Source organism: Diabrotica virgifera, chromosome 6 (assembly GCF_917563875.1).
Source record: "Diabrotica virgifera virgifera chromosome 6, PGI_DIABVI_V3a".
Lineage (NCBI taxonomy): Eukaryota > Metazoa > Arthropoda > Insecta > Coleoptera > Chrysomelidae > Diabrotica > Diabrotica virgifera.
The window spans coordinates 244,912,179-244,935,342 of NC_065448.1; the positions used below are offsets into that span (position 1 = coordinate 244,912,179).

General features: G+C 31.9%; 1 protein-coding gene across 2 annotated transcripts in view; it reads right to left on the reverse strand.

Annotated features, from left to right (window-relative positions):
- LOC114336470 (DNA polymerase zeta catalytic subunit) overlaps positions 1-23,164 on the reverse strand; it is a 50,544-nt gene that overhangs the window by 25,186 nt on the left and 2,194 nt on the right. Inside the window, exons 3-10 of one of the 2 annotated variants that reach the window (XM_050655038.1) lie at positions 22,176-22,520; positions 18,679-18,914; positions 17,614-17,814; positions 12,350-12,535; positions 8,361-8,590; positions 5,861-6,095; positions 3,875-4,066; positions 3,327-3,357 (exon numbers count right to left, since the gene is read on the reverse strand). In XM_050655038.1, the coding sequence (XP_050510995.1) occupies positions 3,327-3,357; positions 3,875-4,066; positions 5,861-6,095; positions 8,361-8,590; positions 12,350-12,535; positions 17,614-17,814; positions 18,679-18,914; positions 22,176-22,520 (1,656 nt within the window). The remainder of the gene's footprint in view (positions 1-3,326; positions 3,358-3,874; positions 4,067-5,860; positions 6,096-8,360; positions 8,591-12,349; positions 12,536-17,613; positions 17,815-18,678; positions 18,915-22,175; positions 22,521-23,164) is intronic. The other variant, XM_050655039.1, reaches the window with a different exon arrangement.

The following is a 23,164-nucleotide window of genomic DNA, read 5'->3' on the forward strand; positions in this document are numbered from 1 at the left end:
AGTGTGTTATTCGTAAAAAAATGTTCCATATGCCGCTGAGAAAGAGCGCGCCATGTTGGGAGAAATCTGGCAACACTGCCTTACACATCAACCCTCCCTCTCTCTTAAATCACCACTTTCACCTCGCTGCATGGATCATTTCCAATGTGAAATTCATGCTGTGATACGTTTTTTAAATGTAAAATGGATTTCACCTATTGACATTCATCGTCAGTTAATCTAGTTTATAGGTAAAACTGCATATCTGTTGAACATATTGTGGCGGTTACGCTATTAATTAAATAAATTCAATTAAAATTCTATTCTAATACCCCGCAAGGAATTTCCCGTGACTACGCTGATGCTCTTGATATTATGTCCGACGACATGAAGAATCGAACATCGAGAAGGGGCAAAGGCCAACGCGGGCGAAGCCTGGCGAAGCGATAATAAAAATAAACTAGTTTGGTCACACTCTTCAAATAAGGCAGACGCCGATATTGAGATTCTTCTCATTTTTAAGTGACGGAATTGGAACCAGATTTTAGATGCAAGTCAAATACCTATAACTAAAACGTCAGCTAATACCATCTACAAAAAAACTATACAATCAAAATTAAACATCTTTTGGACTTCCTCGCATCACAGAAGTGAATTTACCAGCGCCTGCCTTCGTTTCAGTAAGTAAACATATATTTCTCATTTTTTCGTGGTAAAATCCAATGCATCATTATAGTTAGGTATTTCGTTAGATTAATTTACCACATAAATTCCAAATTATAGCTCATATAATCCTTTATTCATTGTGAGGAACAGTCAGTCAAGGCCATAATTCCAATTTATTTCATGTGCTATCATTAGGCTTTTACCTTAATTTTTTATATAAAAAATTTCCACAAGTATTAAACAGCTTTCTGTATTCTGCGCATGTTCATTCTTCGCGCAAGCCTGTCATGATTGCATTGAAGTAGTTTCAGAAATTTTGAAATGACACATACCTAACCTGGTGTTTTTGTTTTGGGTCCAGTTCAGTGAACTGCTGTACTGGTCCACAGATTCTAATAAATAATGTAATTAAGTTTGATAAAATTTCTTTTAGATTCCATCACTTAGTTATTTAGTCACGTAACGTGACTTTATCACGTTAATTATGTACCAGTTAGATTGTTAGCAACTCTGCCATGGTTTATCCATAGAGTTTGCTGTTGAAGAAAGCCGGTACCTGATTTCACAACATCCAGGATTTTCCAGTAGGACACCCAGCAACAAATCAGCTTTACCGTGCCAAAAAGGATTCCTTCTTATGGACTTGCAACTCCACTTTTAACTAGCTGTGTTGTAAAAGCTAAGTTTATTTACTGCTTCATTATATATTTTGGTTACTATATATTTGCTCCTGTGTAAACTTTTCGTATGCATATGAGGAGGTAAACTACAATAGGTACATATTTTCGTGATAGATAGGGTTTTAGGTCGTTGTTTTTTTTTCTTTGATTCAATATAAGTAGTAGTTTGTTCAAATAAATAAAATCAGGTCTTGTTTAATAATCATTATAAATAATTGTATCTTAAAATTTAATAGGGAATCGGGTTGTTAAAATTTCGTCGAGGGTTTTAAATAGGGAATATGTCTGGTAGGTTTGTTTGTTTAAATATGATATAAAGAGTCACTGACCAACTCATTATATAATCATTAGTATTTTTGCTAGATGAGATACTTAATTTTTTGGTAACCGTAGCGTTCTTGTCGTGTATCTCACTCTAGGCTAGTTCAATTTAGGGAATATTACTAACTTTTAGTTGTAAGAACTTTGTGCTATTCTAACGGACTTTTGATTCTGGATTTTGCTATTAATACCTTTGCTTGGCCCAGTGATAGTGGATACTTGCTTGTTAATGTTGCTATCTGATCTTTTCCCCATCCACTACCACTGTTATTAAGTTGCGTTATATGTTAATTGTGTATATTTATATATAACTTTTATTATTAATATATTTGTAAGTATTAAGGTAGATGTTTTATTTCAATCTATATCACCAGTATATAATATGGCAAGACAAGGTTAGTATTTAGTATTTTTGTGTTTCAGGTGGTCGTGACCAGTATCATTTAGTTCTTGTCGTTCGTTACTTCAAAAATCTCGAGCTGTTCAAATTCTGGACCCAAAACTTAGTTTTTTTTTCTTTTTCGCTACAGTTAAGTAGAGTGAGCTTTCAAATACTGTGCCCCAGAAGTTGAGCTGTCCGAATTGGCGCCCATTTTCTTCTCTCTCTCTCTCTTTATCATCCCTTTTATCTCGGTCTATCTCCAGTGGTCTTACCTAGTTGTATTAAGTTTTTGTATTAACCGGTCTCATTTTCTTCCTAGTTACTATCATTTCATTATCAAATCTTTCCTTTTATATATCTAAAGCCAATATTCGGTGTATTGAAGCTAGCCCGAATACTCACTTGAGATTTAGTGTCTCTCTGCCCTTTTGATTTTTCCTTCTGAGCTAAGCCACTCTTCCATTTTTGTCTTAAATCTCTTCTCTCCTATTTTCCCCATAGTTCGTCAATTCTTTTCTTCAAAAATTTCTATACCCAGAGTATAAAGGTTTCAATATTCGCAAATGGTGTAGAGAATTCAATGAAGGCCGAATGGAAATTCACGATGAATCTGAAGGACTTCCGCTCCGATCTTTTGCGATTTTTCCGGCCATTTGCGAACATGTTGAACAGATATGTACTTTTACTCACTAACTGACGATGAATGTTGAAATAGTTGAAATCCATTTTGCATTTAAAAAACGTATCACAGCATGAATTTCACATTCGCGGTAATAGCGACCGGGACCTCCATCTTCGAAAGCTGTCAGGCCGACACTGAGCAATGAAATTACAATTACACTGAAATCGAAGTACGGAATAGTTGTTTTCCGTTGTTTTTTGAATTCCATGTGACGTCATTGACAGCTATTTCGTACTTTGAGTATAAATATATAATCTTTTACTTTACGAACATATACGTGGATACCAATATATGAGCAAAGCTATCCCCAACTCTACTATGATAGAAAAGGACTTATATACGCAGTGCAATCAAAAGCTAAACTGTTACAAGAAACTAGAACTCTATAATTTGAGTTCACTAGTTGTTATAAGCATTATAGTGTTGAGTTGTTATAATGTGAACATTATATTATAATGCTTTTAGAAAATAATAAATTAGTAATGCTGATGACTTTAATATACAAAAGAAACTAAGCAACCAAACATTTGCTAACCCAAACCATCTCCTTCCATTTAAAAGCTATGATAAATATGAAATATGTTTTTAATAAAAGCTAATCCCCATTCAAACTCACTTTTCTATTTTTATTTTCGGGTTATGGATAGCTAAAACATGAAAATACAGCTTTAGTAATATCCAGAGACATGTAAACGTACTCCACACGGTATATACCATTTTTACTACAAAAACACGCTCACGTCAGTCCAGATTTCTGACGTCACAGCATTACCAAAACATTAGAATATGACTTGTCACACTTTTCTGTATTAAATACTATCCAGTACAGTCTCTTTTATTTTTAAAATATTAAATGATCTATTTGATTGATTATACACTATGATAATATTGTTTTTAATTAATATATTTCGGCAAGTAATGAAAACCGATTGACATCATTAATTAGAATAAAAAATTAGATATTTTGTTTGTACAGTAAACAAAAACAAAGAAAAATATCTTTGACATGTAATGATGCCTAGCTTCTCACTGTACAATAAACATGGCCATTATGAAAAGTTATATTCTAAAGCTTTGGCAGTACTCTGACGTTAGAAATCTTGACTAACATAAGCGAGTTTTTGTACTAAAAAGGGTATAAGTTTGTAACCATTCAATATTTACCTAATTTAGAACTTTTTAAAACAGATTTTGGGGATTTTTGAACAGATATTGGTAATGCTTTATACCTAGAATCTATTTTAGGTGTTTTACTCCTTCGTTCAGATATAGGTCTCTCTTTTTCTTCTTCTGAAGACTCACTGTCGTAATTTCCATCTAGAAAATAAGGAAAATCCACATGCTTGTTCGAAACACCTAAAAAAGAAACAATGAAAGAACGTAAGTGTTAAATAATTTTTAAAATGATGAACCTCATATTGAAAATTAAAATAGCGTAAAAACAAGCTGGAAAAAACATAATAACAACAATTTTGGAGGCCCCAAGAAGATCTAGGAATAAGATGAATAAATATAAATAAAAATTGGACAACAAAAACATCATAGTTTTTACAAAAACAGATATTTAACAAAAATACAAAGAAATTTTTTTTCTAAAATATAAAATGACAGAATATTCGCGGGAATAGAAGAGAGTAACAGTGAAACTCATCAATTCGCCAATAACGTAAAAACACAAGGACAATAATTGGCTGTGAGTTTCGACGGTAGCGCTCTCTCGCGGTTTGAAACTTGTACTTTTCTGATAAAATTGGTGTATGTGAAATATACAAAACGAGAAAAATAGATATTTATCTAGAAAAACACAAATTATGAACTGAAATACTATTGTAACCTGATTACTGAACGAATACACAGAATTAATAGTAAAAGTAATTATGTTTTTTTATTTTATTCATTATAATTTTAATATTTAATACATAAATTCGTGCGACTGGATGACTGCTTACGCAAGAGGCCATTGAGAAAAAGAAGAAGTTTATGTGAAATTTAGACGTTACCTCTGTTTTTATTGGCTGTGGGTTTCGTCGGTAGCGCTCTCTCGGGGTTTGAAACTTGTATTTTTTTTTGATAAAATTGTTCAAATTCAATACACAAAACTGCCAATAATAGCGCTGGCGAAAACTGTCAAATCCCCTCTACTCATCGGCTCACAGCGAATAGGAAGTCTAAGAAAAAGGAGGTCAGACAATGATGAATAAAACTGACGTTAACACAGGCGTAAATGAAAGGAAGAAGAACTTATAAGATATTGTAGTAACATAGATTTAACTTGTGTGTGGCTACCATCCGTGTCTCTTATTGATGAAAACACCAGAAAGATTCATTATTTAAAAGAACTCAGAATTCGTGCATTAGACAGAACCTGTGTTTCCACATATATGTATTCAAGTCTATTGAAGCTTCTTCTTTTGATAAGTTTATGATAATGAAAAACGGAGATGCAAATATAGTTTTAAACTATCAATACGAAACAAATGTGGAAAACGAAAAACGTGCTGGGCCGTAGCACTGGATATAATGGTATAGAAAAATTAAGTAGTTTCATTAGAATGATGATCTAAAATGTTTCTATCAGCTTTTGTTCTGTTTCAATTTATTGTATATCTATCTAGCTAAGGAAAGCTCGAAACAGAAGTGGAAGATCAAGTGAATAGAGCAAACAGAGCCGCAGGTTGCCTGAATGAAACAATATGGAGAAATAAAAATATCGGAAAAGAAATGAGATGCAGAATTTACAAACAGTCATCAGACCAATAATAACATCCACGCCAGAAACATGACCTGTTACAGAGAGGACAAAAAGAATGGTAGAAACAGCAGCGATGAAAACCCTTCGAAAAATCGATGGTAAGACACTATGGGACAGATGTAGAACTGCAGATATACGACGGAGAGGCAATGTGGACATAACTTGGTAAAAACAAAAGAGTAGAATGGAACGACCACATAACCCGAATGACAATAAATATAGTAGTAAGGAGGCGAGGGACGGTTCTCCAATAGGAAGACGATTAGTGGGAAGACCACGAAAACGATGGGGCGAAAACTTACTGGAGGAACATTGAAAAAAAAACGGACTGAGTCATCTCTACACAAAAAAAAAGAAGAAGAAAAAGGATTTGTAAATAATATTATAAAAATACTTACATGAATATCTTCGTTTTCGTCTATTCTTGACATCTGAAAAATTTTGACTTTTAATTCTGGGTTTTAAATCTTGTTCTGCTCCTATATCACAAGTATTTCCAATAAAATTGTTATCACAGTCATTAAAACAAAAATCATCCATCGCTTTATGGCTATTAAGGCACTTTACTTCATCCAAAACTAAAGTATGTTCTCTAAAGTCTAGGGAGTGAGATTTAGCCGCGGTACATTCGTCCTATAATATGAAAAGTAATACTATTGAAATTACATTGTATCAAGCACTTACGATGGATAGCAACTGAATTGAAAATTGCCATCCATTGTCCGTAATGTAAGGACATATCCTTCTTATCAGCAACCCACGTGCTGTGTGGGGAGTCATACTATGCCTAGATAGATAGATATAGATAGATAGATAGATATCTTTATTTCAAATAGGTAACCTAATATACAAATTTAACTTAAATGCATTTTACATATAAACGAAAGAAAAAAATCAATACAATGATTCACAATGTTGTTCTGAAGCTATTTCCTTGTGGCATTTTTATAATTAAGTATTTTCTATGGCAAATGAGCCACAATCTTACTAAAAAATGAATTTATTAACGTTTCGAAGCCCAAATCGGGTTTCGTTGTCAAAATAGTTGTCAAAATACTATTAAAATAAACAAAAATGTTGTTGCTAAGTAAAAAAATTCTTCTAATAATTTATTTAATCTGACTCATTTATATTGGCAATTCAGCCGTATATTATACATTTTAAAGTAGAAGACTAAAATGATATCGCCAATATTTATGAGTTGCGTTCCTGGGACGACTTTACTAAAAGATAGTTCATTCGATTACATGAAATCAATCCCAACTCAAGAATATCCGTCGCAAAAAAATCATAGCATGTGATCTGTCTTTAAAAAGACAACCAAAACAACAAAAGTTGGGATTGATTTCATGTAATCGAATGAACTATCTTTTAGTAAAGTCGTCCCAGGAACGCAACTCATAAATATTGGCGATATCATTTTAAAGTCTTCTACTTTAAAATGTATAATATACGTCTGAATTGCCAATATAAATGAGTCAGATTAAATAAATTATTAGAAGAATTTTTTTACTTAGCAACAACATTTTTGTTTATTTTAATAGTATTTTGTATTTTGACAACGAAACCCGATTTGGGCTTCGAAACGTTAATAAATTCATTTTTTAGTAAAATTGTGGCTTATTTCCCATAGAAATTACTTAATGATTCACAATAAAAAAAAATTCAATAAAAAAATACAAGAACATTGTGTACATTCACTGTCATTTCAACTTAACTATTTATCCCAAGAAAAACCTTTAATTTATTCTTAAAAATAATAACAAATTATAATCAAAACTAATAACGAATTCAAGTTCACTAACCAACAAAAGTCAATAAAAATAAACAAAAAATATTGTGCACGTTCTCTGCTAATTCAAATACATACTACTTTAAATTTTTAAGAAAAACCTTTAATTTATCTTTAAAACTTTTAATTGTCTTACAGTCTTTTAATTCATTAGGCAATTCATTAAATTCTCTGAAACCTCTAAATATTAATTCATTCATGGACCTGATATTCATTTTAGAAAAGTATATGTTATTTTTATTTCGAGTATCGTGTATGTGTGTAGTAGGAAAATTAATAAATTTCTGAAAATAATCGGGAGCTATATTGTTTTTAATTTGATAAACCAAAATCAATGCAAAATATTGAAATCTTTGATATACCGAAAACCAGTTCAATGTATTCAGCATTAAATTTATTGGTGTCAATCGGTCCATTCTTAATATTATACGCATACCACGATTTTGTAATTTTTGAAGTTGCCCCATTTTATTTAGGTTGAAAAAATATAAGACTGATGCACAATAATCAAAATGAGGTTGGATTATTGAATGATATACAGTAAGTCTAGTTTCTAAAGATATATTTTTTTGCTATTCTTGTAAAAAAGTATAATTTCTTGCTGATTTTTTGTGTATATAAAAAAATGATCTTCCAATGAAAGAGTGTTATCAAGTTGAAACACTAAGTATTTAACAGTGGTTGTTATTTCAATCTTTCCACCATTTATGGATAAATTAATGTTATTTATATTGATTTTGTTATACTTATATCTATTGGTTACAATTAGAGCTTTTGTATTTGATACATTTAATTTTAACTTGTTTAATGTTAAATAATTATAAACAGCCCAAGGGCCATATATATGACAATTTCATCCATCGTTTAGAATTATAATTAATAATGTAAATTTAATATATTTTCATAACATTTAAAGGGTTTATAGCCAAATATTTTTGGTGGCTCAGCATGTGATTAATCTGTATCAGCACTGATGATGATATTTTTATATCGAAAACGTTCTGTGATTTGATGTAACCCTTGAACGCATTTTAATAAAATTATATACCTTTTATAAGGGATTTAAAAAAAAATTGTAATTAAAAAATAATATTAAATTTACTTACTGGATCATCTGCTCCATCGTAACCACCATCTAATTGTGGAACGAGTGTGGTATTCCACAAATCATCATCACTTCCTTCGCTCTCCTGTTTTTCTGGTATAACTTTCATCGGAGTCGTGGCACATTCCAAAGATAAACTAAAATCTAATTCGTTTTCTTCCTCATCGTCTTCATTCTTCTGAGATATTGTAGTTAGAATGGAATCATCTTCCAGTTCTTTGACATTTTCACCTAAAACAAGAAATATTTATATAAATGTTTTTGAAGCAAAATTAGCCATGTTATCAAATAATTTCATATAAAGATTATTTTTAATACATTTATAAGTACAAAATATTTCCTTATAATGCTTCTTTCACTTTAAACTCTCGTTAATATTTGTCACATTATCCTGTTCCGTATATTATTTCACATTATCGACTTATTTCTTTCTTTCGAGTTAGTCTTGAAGTTAAGTTAGAAATAGAAATTGATGATATCAGTATTGAACAAGTAATGGAAGGAATATACCTTGGAATTACATTGTCAAGCTAAGGAGACCTCGACAAAGAAGTGAGAAATCAAGTACAAAAATCAAATAAACTGACAGGATGTCCTAATAACAGTATATGGGGAAAACGACATATTAATACTGAGACGAAGTCAAGAATTTATAAAGCCAGTGTAAGACCAATAATGACATATGATCAGAAACAAGACTCGATACAACCACAACACAAAGACTACTAGAAACGATAGAGATGAGAGTAATGAGAAGAATTACAGGAAAAACGCTGAGAGATCGAAACAGGAGTGAAGACATTAGAAGACAATGTAACTTACAGTGTAAAAACGAATGGACACTAATTAGAAATAAAAAGATAGAATAACTACATAAGTATAATGGGGGAGACACGTATATCTATCTATCTAATCAGCCCTAAACATCCATCCTTGGATATAGGCCTCCTCTTCCTTCTTCCATGCCTCTCTATCTTGGGAAATTTGCATCCATTTTGACCCAGTGTGTTTCTTCAGGTCATCTGACCATCGCATCTGTGGCCTTCCCCTTTTTCGTTTGTGGCTCCATGATCTCCAATGTATAATCATCTTAGTCCATCTTTCATCCTTCTGCCGTAAGTCCGGCGAACTTCCATTTAAGCTTTGCTACTTGAGTACAGACGTCTTTCACTTTTGTTTTGTTACGGATCCATTTGTTTCTTTTCCTGTCTGATAATTTAATGTTCAGCATTTGTCTTTCCATGGCTCTTTCTGTCTTTGCTATTTTTTCCATATTCTCTTTTGTAAACGTCCATGTCTGAGAGCGAAATATTAAAACAGGGAGTATACATTGATTGAAGACTTTTGTTTTCTTTTACTGATTTCTGGTTGTAAGTAGGCTAATATACCTTGGAATTGACATTTTTTATTTTTATTTGTAATTGCTTAAGGATTTCTTGTGTTGGTTTCTGTTTTGTATTGTAGAGGTTTTTATAATATTCTTGTGTTATTTGTATAAATTCTTCTATATTATTGGTCTCTATGCCTTCTTTGTTCTTTATACTATTAATCTGTATGCTTCCAAGCTGTGGTTTTAAGCACTTCATATTTTTATTTTGTTCAATGGTTTTTTCTATTTTTTCTTCCTGTACTCTCCTTTGACTTTCCTTGATGTTCCTTCTGATAGCTTTGTTTACCTCCTTGTAATCTACTGACACGTATATATATGAGATAAATCACCAATCGGTAGAAGAGGTATTGGCCGACCGCGCAAAATATGGAGTGGCAACCTTCCATAGAGGTATCAATCCGCCAATGAACAAGCAGAATTACTTATAAAGAGGAAGAAGAAGAAGGGTAGTTAGTCTTTGTTATTCAAAACGAGCATTTACTTGAATAATTCTAATCGCAATTATTTCTAATTAGTCCAGAAAGCCACTGCGCATCCGCTAGGAAAAATATTCCGATTCGGATTTTTTGCACAATCTTACTCAAAAAGGACCCCTTTTAACAAATTTGCATGTTGCCAGGACCAAAAGTGGGTCAAAAATTTTTTAAACGTTTTCTTTTTGTTTTTTTCCTAAAATTATTTTTTTTTTTGCATGGAACAAATTTTTTTTATGTTTTTTGGATCATTCCAAAGGTCTTTAGTGACATTTCTCTAAAGTTGATAGTTTTTGACATATTCTTCTTCTTCTACGGCACTACAGCCCAAATTGAGCATTGGCCTCCTTTATTTTTTGCCTCCACCCTTGCCTGTCTGTGGCTGCTCTTCTCCATACACGGACTCCTAAAAGGGTTTGTGCGTCGCTGTTTACTGTGTCTTCCCAGCGCTTTCGTGGCTTCCCAACCGGTCTCTTTCCTTGCATTCTAGCATTCAGTGCTCGTTTTGGTAGCTTATCCTCTCCCATTCTTATCACATGTCCGGCCCATTGCAATCTTTGTATTCTAATGTAGTCTGACAGGGGCGTTTCCTTATAAAGTTGATAAAGCTCGTTGTTGTATCGACTTCTGAAAATTCCGTTTTCCCTCACAGGTCCTAGTATTCTCCTAAGTACTTTCCTTTCGAATGTATCGAGTTTGTTTTTGGATGTTTCTTTCAGGACCCAGGCTTCACTGCCATAGCATGTTATTGGTCGAATTAGGGTTTTATAGATTGTCATCTTTGTATTTCGGTGGACACTTTTAGACCGAAATATATGGGAGAGGGCAAAATAAGCTCTGTTTGCCTGCGTTATTCTCTTCCGTATTTCTCCATCTTCTGATCCGTCGGCATATATTTCTACTCCCAGGTATGTAAACTTTTCAACCGTTTCAATCTGATCTTCATGTATAATGTTTTCAGTTTTTGACATATAAGCGATTAAAAATTGAAAAATTGCGAAATTGGCCATTTCTAACCCTCAAAAACTATGTGAAAAACTGAAAATTTGAATGTTGCCAAGGTAGGTAGATATTCTTTAAACATCGATTGATGAAATCCCGAAGAGTTTTTTTGCAATACAATATTCAAAACTCCTTTGTTTTTTAATTGCTAATCAAGCGTGCGCGACACTATTTTCCACCGACAGTATGGTGCAAATAAAAGGAATAAATTCGTTATTTAGTAAACCGGCGACTTTAAGGAAAAATCATCAACATTTGAAAGGTTCTTCAATTCTCTATTCAGTAATATAAACATTTATATAATTATTTGTACAGGGTGTCCTTCTACTTCTTTTTTTGTCAAATAATTTAATAAAAAAATTTTGGACACGCTGTATAAATAATTATGTAAATGTTTACATTACTGAATGTAACCACACGACCCCTATTCTCATTTAAAAAAAATCATCGATTACGTTATCACGCCCAGACGGATGACGTCACTAGTATACCATATATGCCACAATATCATAACTTAAAAATAAAAATCGATCTGTTTCGGGTTTTTTCCTTAAAGTCGCCGGTTTACGAAATAACGAATTTATTCCTTCCATACTGTATGCACATGCAACGGTGAAAAATAGTGTCGCGCACGCGTAATTAGAAATTAAAAACAAAGGAGTTTTGAAAACTGTATTGCAAAAAACTCTTCGGGATTTCATCAATCGATGTTTAAAGAATATCTATATACCTTGGCAACATTCAAATTTTAAGTTTTTCATATAGTTTTTGAAGGTTAAAAATGGCCGATTTCGCAATTTTTCAATTTTTAATCGCTTATATGTCAAAAACTATCAACTTTAGAGAAAAGTCACTAAAAACCTTTTCTGTTTGGAATGATCCAAAAAACCTAAAAAAACTTTGTTTCATACAAAAAAAATAATTTTAGGAAAAAAACAAAAAAAAAACGTTTAAAAAATTTTTGACCCACTTTTGGTCCTGGCAACATGCAAATTTGTTAAAAGGGGTCCTTTTTGAGTAAGATTGTGCAAAAAATCCGAATCGGAATATTTCTCCTAGCGGATGCGCAGATTGCGCAATGGCTTTCTGGACTAAATAGAATATAAAACTCTAAAAATTGCTTACCTAATTCATTTAAAACCTTATACAATTCTTTAGCTTCTTCATCTAGACTTATGTTTAATTTGGTTGGATCTTTAGGTATTATTGTCTCATCTAAATCATTAGAAGATGCAGAGGTCTCATTTAAACAAAAGGATGTCTGGGATTCCACCAGTGACATCCTTCTATCATTAATAGAACTTTGTGGTCCTGTAGGATATAAGAAAATTATTATACAGTAACCGCCACCCTACTAGATACATAGGAACATTGAGCTATTACAACAGTCCTGGACTCTTACTTGTTGTAATGTTTATTTTTATGTCTAGTGACGTTTAGAGCGTCAGAAAATGTATAAAAACTGAATATTAACATAGAAACTTGACAGACAATAGATCAGCTGTATTTGACGTTTATAGTTGTCATTTTGTTTAAGTTGTAAAAGTTTTATAAAGTATTGTAATATTCTTGGTGTTCGAATAAAGTTATTTTAAAGCAGAGTAACAATACTATTAATTAAGGTATTTTTTGTATGGGAAAACAATTATTTTTAATAGTTTCTTGACGGTAACATGACAGTAATGAAAGACCCGTGTTGAGCTGCCCCCCCCCCCACTTGCAAAAATTAAAAAACAAATAGCCCTGATTTATGAGCTCTCATATTCCGCAAACTAAAAATTTTGAGCTCGTTCCACTGAGCAGGAATTTAATACCCTAGTGGGGGGGGGCTGAGTCCCCCCCCACTACTTAAAAATAGGAATATTGAATCGGTTTTTGCGGCAGAATTACGAGCTATTTATGAGCTCTTGAAATTATATAGTTTCGATTTTTGAGCTCATCCCCTTCACCCCCAAACAACCCTTTAATTGATTTAACTTAGGAGAAAAATGCTGAGAAAACTTAAAATATATCGTATTGCGGATATAATTTCTATAGCTTATATACTCTAATAATAAACTATTAAATCACGTGCATTTCGATTATTGAGCTACAACCCCTTCGCAAGAAAACCACCCTATCTTCCCGGCTTAAGAGAAAGTTGTATTTAAAATGCGTTAAACTAATTATTTGGCGACTACATATCATTTAATAATTTATAAGCTTCCAAATTACGCGCATTTAGATCAGTAAATTGCAATTTATTTTGTATAGTGCAGTCACTGAAGGTAAAAATCAACGATTACCTTCAATTTCGGTGAACCTTCATCGATTTTCACGAAAATTGGTCAGTGGTTAGAGGATACGTCAAGAAACAAAGGTGACATGGTACCACCTTGCGCCTTTACCCTGAGGGTGGATACCGCCCCTTCTCGGGGGTGAAAATTATTTTATAAAAAATAACTGCACAAATTAATAAAAGAACAAATTAAAAGCAAAATTTATTATATAAAGTTAATAAAATAAGTCAATACTTTTTAAGTTATTAAAGATCAAAGATTTTAATTATTTGTGAAAAAAATGCATGTTTTGAAGAGGTTTTTTGTATAGCACTGAAAAACTGTAAGTTTTTACAAAAAAGTTAATAGTAGTTTAATTCGTATAGCTTATATTCTAAGAATAAACTCTTAAATCACGCACCTTTCGATTATATAGCTACAACCCCTTCGCAAGAAAACGACCCCATTTTCCCGGCTTAAGAGAGAGTTGTTCTTAAAATAATTTAAATTGATTATTTGGCGACTACATATCGTTTAATAATTTATTAGCTTGCAAAATATACGCATCTTAATTATTGAATTGCCATTTTCTTTCTATAGTGCAGTCACTGAAGGTAAAAATCAACTATTACCTTCGATTTCGGTAAATCTCCATTTATTTTCACGAATTGACAATAACAACTTGGAGTTTTAGCCTGGGGTATATGTCACCCCTTCTCGGGAGTGAAAATTACTTTATTAAAAATAACCCCACAAATCGAGAGAGGGACAAATTGTAAGCAAAATTTGTTATATAATGTGATTAAAATAAATCAATACTTTTTGAGTTATTAAAGATAAAATATTTTAATTTTTGGAAAGAAAATGCATGCTTTAGAGCGATTTTTCATAAATGACTCAAAAACTGTAAGTTTTTACAAAAAAGTTTTTATCACTAAAATTAAAGCTAATAAAAAATATAATAAATTGCTTACTTGAAAAACCTTTAATGTTAATTTAAAGTAAGTTATTGGTAATTAAATGTATATTTTTTTCCGCGACTGTTCAAATCTAAGGGTTCAAGCTTAAATAACGGGAAAAAGATGCATTTTATAACACTTAGGTACTAAATACTTGTCAAAGTACTTAGAAATACCCATCAAAAATAAGATCCAGAAAAAGTTGATAGTATCAAAATCCGCTCACCAATTTTCGTGAAAATGAATGGAGATTTACCGAAATCGAAGGTCATAGTTGATTTTTACCTTCAGTGACTGCACTATAGAAAGAAAATGGCAATTCAATAATTGAGATGCGTATATTTTGCGAGCTCATAAATTATTAAACAATATATAGTCGACAAATAATTAATTTAAATTATTTTAAGTACAACCCTCTCTTAAGCCGGGAATATGGGATGGTTTTCTTGCGAAGGGGTTGTAGTTCAATAATCGAAAGGCGCGTGATTTTAGAGTTTATTCTTAGAATATAAGCTATACGAATTAAACTACTATTAACTTTTTTGTAAAAACTTACAGTTTTTCAGTGATTTACAAAAAACCTCTTCAAAACATGCATTTTTTCACAAATAATTAAAATCTTTGATCTTTAATAACTTAAAAAGTATTGACTTATTTTATTAACTTTATATAATAAATTTTGCTTTTAATTTGTTCTTTTATTGATTTGTGCAGTTATTTTTTATAAAATAATTTTCACCCCCGAGAAGGGGTGGTATCCACCCTCAGGGTAAAGGCGCAAGGTGGTACCATGTCACCCTTGTTTCTTGACGTATCCTCTAACCACTGACCAATTTTCGTGAAAATCGATGAAGGTTCACCGAACTTGAAGGCAATCGTTGATTTTTACCTTCAGTGACTGCACTATACAAAATAAATTGCAATTTACTGATCTAAATGCGCGTAATTTGGAAGCTTATAAATTATTAAATGATATGTAGTCGCCAAATAATTAGTTTAACGCATTTTAAGTACAACTTTCTCTTAAGCCGGGAAGATAGGGTGGTTTTCTTGCGAAGGGGTTGTAGCTCAATAATCGAAATGCCCTTGATTTAATAGTTTATTCTTAGAGTATATAAGCTATTGGGACCGTGCAAGTTCGGCAAAGCGACCTCTATTTCTACGCTCTGTACTTTTATTCGCACTTTTAATTATATTGGCCAATTATATTAGTCCTGGTTGCTGGATAATTGTCAAGGCCATAGTCCAAAAAAATAATAAGAAGAAAAAATAAGATGCAGGTTATGCTATGCAAACGTAAACAATTGTATGTAGTAAATAAAATGAGTTATTAAAATGCAGTACTGCAGCAAAATACAATTAATTAAATTTACCTTTATATAATAATTGCATATCATACCAATATTGTGGAGCAATATATAATTTTTCTGCTTCAATGACAGAAGGTATGAAATATACGTCAATTTGACAATTTCAATTGACAATATGAATTATTTAAGATAGTTGCAATATTTCTCCGCGACTCGCGCACGGTCGTTTCTCGTTTCCCTTCCAAGTACTTGCACACCGCGAATAGGAATTATATCCGCAATACGATATATTTTAAGTTTTCTCAGCATCTTTCTCTTAAGTTAAATCAATTAAAGGGTTGTTTGGGGGTGAAGGCGATGAGCTCAAAAATCGAAACTATATAATTTCAAGAGCTCATAAATAGCTCGTAATTCTGCCGCAAAAACCGATTCAATATTCCTATTTTTAAGTACTCAGCCCCCCCCACTAGGGTATTAAATTCCTGCTCAGTGGAACGAGCTCAAAATTTTTAGTTTGCGGAATATGAGAGCTCATAAATCAGGGCTATTTGTTTTTTAATTTTTGCAAGTGGGGGGGGGGGGGGGGGCAGCTCAACACGGGTTAATGAAAGTCACATCTGAGAACGACCGGATTAGCCCATAAGCATAATAATTAGGTACCTACCTACGTATCTAGTAGCGTAGCGCTTACTGTACATATACAGTGTGTCTGCGTAACTTGGAACCATATGTGAAACTTTTTTAATATCAATTTTACGCAAAAAAGTTATTCTTTATAAAGTGCTCTGCATAGTCTAAAACCTAAGACGCAATCATTAGATATCAAATTTTATCAACAGTAGACGAGGTATGTAAAAAAACATTAATTTCGCTCAAGAGTAAAGTGCCTTTATATTTCACAATATCAAAAATTGTCATTGAAAAAAGTTGTTTGTAATTAAAAATTATGTTATAATCTGCACTTACACTCTTCTAATTGAAAAAAAAAATTGAAAATTTTCCGCAAATCACGGACACCCAACATCATTTTTATTTCTGATAGCTCCGTTATTATTAATTTTACGAAAAAAAGATATTCTTCATAAAACGTTCTGCATAGTCTAACAACTAAGACAAAATTATAAGATATTAAATTTTGTCAATTTTATACGAGGTATGTAAAAAAATATGAATTTCGCTGAAGACTAAAGTACCTTTATTTTTCACAATATTGAAATTTGTTATTATAAAAAGTTATTCACAATTAAAAACTATGTTTCAATATGCAATTGCATCCTTCTAGTTGAAATATTGTGAACTATAAAGGTATTTTACTCTTGAGCGAAATTCATATTTTTTGACATACCTCGTATAAAATTTGAAAAAAAAAATGATATCTTGTGATTGCATCTTATTTTTTTGACTGTTGGGACATTTTTATAAGGAGTACCTTTTTTCGCAAAATGAATAATAACGGAGGTATCTTAAATAAAACTGATGTTGAGTTTCACTAATTTGAGGAAAATTTTCAAAATTTTTTTCAATTAGAAGAGTGTAAATGCATATTATAACATAATTTTTAATTATAAACAACTTTTATTAATAACACTTTTTGATATTGTGAAATATAAAGGCACTTACTCTTGAGCGAAATTCATATTTTTGGACATACCTCGTATATTATTGATAAAATTTGATATCTGATGACTCCATCTTAGGTTTTAGGCTATGCAGAGCACTTTATAAAGAATAACTTTTTTTCGTAAAAATTGATATTAAAAAAGTTTCCCATACGGTTCCAAGTTACGCAGACACACTGTATATGTAAATATATAAATAATTTAAAAATATAATATCTTAAATAATATCTTAAAATTACATACCTAGTTGATTTAAGGCATTATATAGTTGTTGCGCTTCTTCATCTAGACTTACGTTTAACATGGTCGTATCTTTAGGTACCAGTGTGTCATCTAAACCACTAGAAGAAGATATAGATGTGTCTTCTGAGCTAGACGGTGTTTGTGATTCCACCATTGAAGCACTTTTAATTTTACTAGAACTTTGAGTTTCCGCAGGATACACTAAAAATTTATATAAGTGCAAAAAACTTTCTTTTTTATTTAATAATAGTTTTTAAAATATTTTTTCATAGTTTCAACGTTAGTTTAAGGAAGAGTTTTGTCTCTTTCCTTAGGAAAGCTCGGTATTTTACTCACCCACATTAATAACAGAAAATGAGGGAAAATAAAAGAAAACAGTACATAATGTTGGTTAACCGTGTAGAAATAAATATTCAGATATATTCGAAATCGAATATTCTATTAGGAGACCTTTTTATCTCGTGAACTCGGTTTGTATTTAAAAAAATCTTCGATTACGTCATCAAAGCAACACTGATGACGTAATGTCAAATACGTTGACATGTTTTAAGATTTTTTTTAAAGTCGTATTGTTTATGTACAATAATGAATTTATTTCATACTTTTACATCATACTGTATACAATGAGCGCGCTAATAACTGGCAAAATAGCATAAAAGATGGAAAACGTATTTAGTTTCGAGATAAAAAGAAATAAAACTAGTCGAGCTGGGAAATTTAGCGATATTAATCTATTAATTTACATCATATTGATTGTTTCCCACCTTTAGAAGTATCGGACGAGTTTGAGAAATGTCACTGTCATAGTGACAGTTTTAGTTGACATACTCCTCTGATACGTGAAAAGCTGGGAAACAATCAATATAATGTAAATAAAACGGTTACTATTGCTAAATTTCCCAACTCAACTAGTTTCATTTCATTTTATCTCACAGCTTAATACGTTTTCCATCTTTTGTGCTATTTTGCCGGTTATTAGCGAGCTCATCACTGTATACATATTATATCTACAAATTCTCATCTAACTAATAACTAATAACTAATAACTACAACTATAGAAAATACCTGAAGAATTTAGTTTATCCACTACATTTTTTTCTGAAGAAAATACAGCTAATCTGTCTCCTAAAGCCTGTTTGTATATCAAGTGGGATTTGGTTGGTGGAAGATTAACATGTTGTAATTCCAATAAATGGTCTATTTGTGAATTCATTCCATTATTTCGTCGTCTTTGTTTCTCATCTTCCCATATGGCTGCTATTCCAGGATTGGCTGCTATCTTACCAGACGCTATTTCTAATCTGTTAATTAATCAAATCAAACAAGAAATACTTTCAAAAACTATTTATCAAAAGCATATAGGTATATTACGAGAGTCGTTAACACTGCCTTACACATCAACTCTCCCTCTCTCTCACCCCACCACTTTTGCCTCGCTGCATTGCTCAGTGTCAGCCTAGCAGCCTTCGAAGATGGAGGTCCCGGTTACTGTTACCGCCAATGTGAAATTCATGCTGTATTACGTTTACGTCTAATTACGTTTTTTAAATGCTAAATGGATTTCATCAATTGATATTCATCGTCGTTTAATCGAAGGTTATGGGTAAAAGTGTACTTATATCTGTTCAACATGTTCGCAAACGGTTAGTGAAGGCCGAACGGAAATTCATGATGAACCTGAAGGCCTTCCGATCTGATCTTCACTAAATTCTCTCCACCATTTGCGTATACATTTTAACGGATATTCACTTTTACCGATAAATTTCGATTAACTGACAATGAATGTCAATAGGTGAAGTCCATTTTGCATTTAGAAAACGTATCACAGCATTAATTTCATATTTGTGGTATCAGCGACCGGGACCCCGATTTTCGACACTGAGCAATGTAGCGAGGTGAACTGGTGGGGTTAATAGAGAGGGAGAGTTGATGTGCAAGGCAGTGTTGCCAGATTTCTTCCAGCATGTCGCACTTTTTCTCAGCGGCATAAGGACTCTTTTTTACAAATGCCTCTCGTAGTATTTGGGTTAATACCACATAATTTGAACAAACATCTTTATTCTGAAACTGTTTTCTAGAATAGAATAGAATAGAATAATTTTTATTTGCATAAAATTTTTACATATTTGAGCAAATAACGTCAATTAAAGGTAAAATAAAAAAGAAAAGAGATTGTATAAATCTAAAGTAGGTATGTACATAGAACAATAATTATCATAATTAAAATTAAAATTAAAAATTAGACATTACATGTTACAAAAACAAAAACAACTAATACTCCAGGTATTCCACCACAGTATATGGTTCTACAATGACTAGATATTTAAATATGGGCTATTCCATGAATATACAACTGTCTTGGATTATCGCGACAACGAATATTTTAGTGTGCAACATAAGAAGTGCGAAAGTAAATGGCTCTAATAATTGTTCCAATAAACAACAATATATTTTGCAATTTACTTTCGTTCTTCATAATTTGCACAGTAAAATATTCGTTGTCGAGATAATCCATAACAGTCGTATGTTCGTGGAATAGGGTATAACTCTCTTTTAAATCTTCCAAATTGAATCTCTTGTTTTAACGCTCATGGTAACATGTTGTGGAATTTGTTACTGGCATAATATAGTGGACTCCGTTCTGTTAGAGTAAGCCTGTGTCTAGAATAGTTAGGTTTAGAGCTCTTGTGTGATGGGTATGATTGGGGATGTAATGGTTAAATAATGAATGGTTCTTAAATAGAAACGTTAAACATTCATAAATGTAGATGGCTGGAAAAGTAAGTATATTTAGGGCCGGTTGTTCGAACGCTAATCAAAAATGATCATTATCAAATATTTAATTACTGTCACAACTGTCAATGTCAACTCTGATTGGGTTGCTGAGAACATAATTATTGATTACAATTATGAAATTAGTTAATCAATTATGTTAATAATTGTTATGTTAATTAACTAATCTCATAATTATAATCAATTATGTTTTCAGCAACCCAACCAAAGTTGACAATGACAGTAATTAAATATATGATAGTGATCATTGTTGATTAGCGTTCGAACAACCGGCCCTTAGTAGTTTAAATTTCCCCCTGCATGAGTCCTTGATTTTCATTCCAAGAATAATCCGTATCATATCACTTTTTTCTGAATGATAAGAAGCTCTGACGTTGCCACTGCATTTCCCCAGAACATGATTCCATAACGTAGTTGAGAATAAAAGTTAGCATAATAAACAGTAAGAAGAGTATCCTGTTGTAAGTACTCTTTAAGCACTCTTATTGAGTAGCATGCAGAGTTCAGTTTTTTACATAACTGCAATAGGTGTACAGCTGGTTTCTAAAAAACTGATACGACTCAGTAAGATTTGATTATTTTGAGCAGTGTATTTGATTCGTCTGACATTACATTATATCTATTATGACAGACAAACAATAAAATAAACAAACAAACAACTGATTACATTATGTTAATTCATATATTAAAATAATATAAATATCAAGATCATATATTTTAAAAGGATTCTCTTCTAATCTCTCAAAAAGCGTACGAACTTCATGAGCGGTAGATATTTTTGGTCTTCCAGAACCTTGCTTTCTTTCGAGAATTTCTTGCTCTCTCCATCTTTTATTGATATTAAAAACTGTTGTTCTGCTTACGTTAAAATGGTTCGCTACAGCAGATAGTGACCAACCATCTTCTAATTTCGTTACAATTCTTGCTTTTAGTTCTTTGCTAGCAGGTGGATCTATTTTTTGAGGTTGAACAGAATAATTCATCTGAAAAATTTTAAGATTTGGCAGTGACAGTGACAGTATGTAAATAATAAGTATTTATCCTTCAAAATACACTGCTCAATTTTCTACAAAATACGCTTTAAGAGTCGTATCAGTTTTTTTCGGAACCAGCTGTACATCCCACTGCATATATTGGTCAATGTAGATACCCAGGTATTTGACAGAGTTGGATGTTTCTATGTGGTCTGATTGAATATTTACCATATTCGTGATCGGACCTCGTGTCTGAATGGTTCTAAAATAGATGAAGACAGTCTTATCACAGTTCAACACTACTTTATTCCCAGCAAACCATCTCTCAGCCCTCTCCACATTTTCACCTGTTTTTAAGAGCAACTCTTCAACAGTTTTGGCCCAAATCAGATAATTTGAGTCATCTGCGAAATTAATAAGGCTAGATGATTCATCTGTTACAGATTCAGCAAGATCATTGATGTATACAAGAAATAAAAAAGGTCCAAGAACACTTCTCTGGGGTATGTGAGTTAAATATTGTGTGTATATGTCACTTAAGCATCTAGGTACATGGAGTGCAAAATTTTTTGCATATTTTTTTGGAGTTCTAAAATTGGCAGTCTAAACAAAATTCAGCTTGTTCGTATGACTCCAAAAAAAATATACTTACTTACTTACTTAAGCCGTCTTCTTGTAAAACCATCCAAAAAAAACATTACAAAATAAATAAAGTTATAGTTGAAATGAAAATGAAATTAAAGGAAAATAAAATTAAAGTTTGTTAATAAACTCATAGTTGAAATTCGACCTTACCTATTCAGTATATCTTCCGCAAAACAATCACCTTCTAATTCACAAACAGTTATCCTTTTCACACTTTCTGGAAGATATAACTCCTCACTAACAACAACTTGATCACTGTCTGTATCAAGCCCTCTTCTGTACTTTAATTTGGATAGATTCATGTTACTCATACCATGCAGATTATAGTCCATCATAAATTGTAAAGTAAAATTTAGATGGGCCTCGTGAGCTTGGTATATGTTGCCCAGTGTACTTGGATTCATTACCAAACTGGTAACTTTTCTTACGAGCAAAGGATTGTAAAGATAGATTTTGAAAAACTGATGTTCTTTTGAATGGTACCCATACATTGGTCTAAAATAATATATAAATCAGTTTTTAAATAAACAATTTAAATTGTACATATTTTGTATTCAGAACAAATTAATTACAGGAACTGCTATTAGATCTGAATAGAAAATCAAAAAAGATAGGATTAAAAATAAACCTAGCAAAAACTAAATGTTTAACCAACTAACCTCAAGATATAACTGAGGATATAATTGGACAATAATAATATAGAAAAGGTTGAGTCGTATATTTACTAAGTACAAAAAATTGAACTGTCAAATCTAACCTAACGGCTGATTTAAATAAAAGATGTCCTTTAGCATGGGCAGCATTTGGTCAATTATAAATGGTAATAAAATCAAATTTACCAAATACTTTAAAGGCAAAGCCTTCGATCAATATGTATTGCCAGTTCTGGCATATGGAACCGAAATAAGGGCTTTTAACAACAGCACAGTCCACAGACTTCAAGTAACTCAGAGAACTTTGGAACGGAGAATGCTAAACCTTGAGCTCAGCGAGAGCAAATCAACAAAGAAATAAGGTGATCAAAAGTAACAGATGTGATATATTTTACATTCATAAATTAATTGTAGTCCAATATGTTGTAAAGAGGTTATACCAAGTTATTTTTTATAGATATTTTTTTTACATATTGATACTGATAC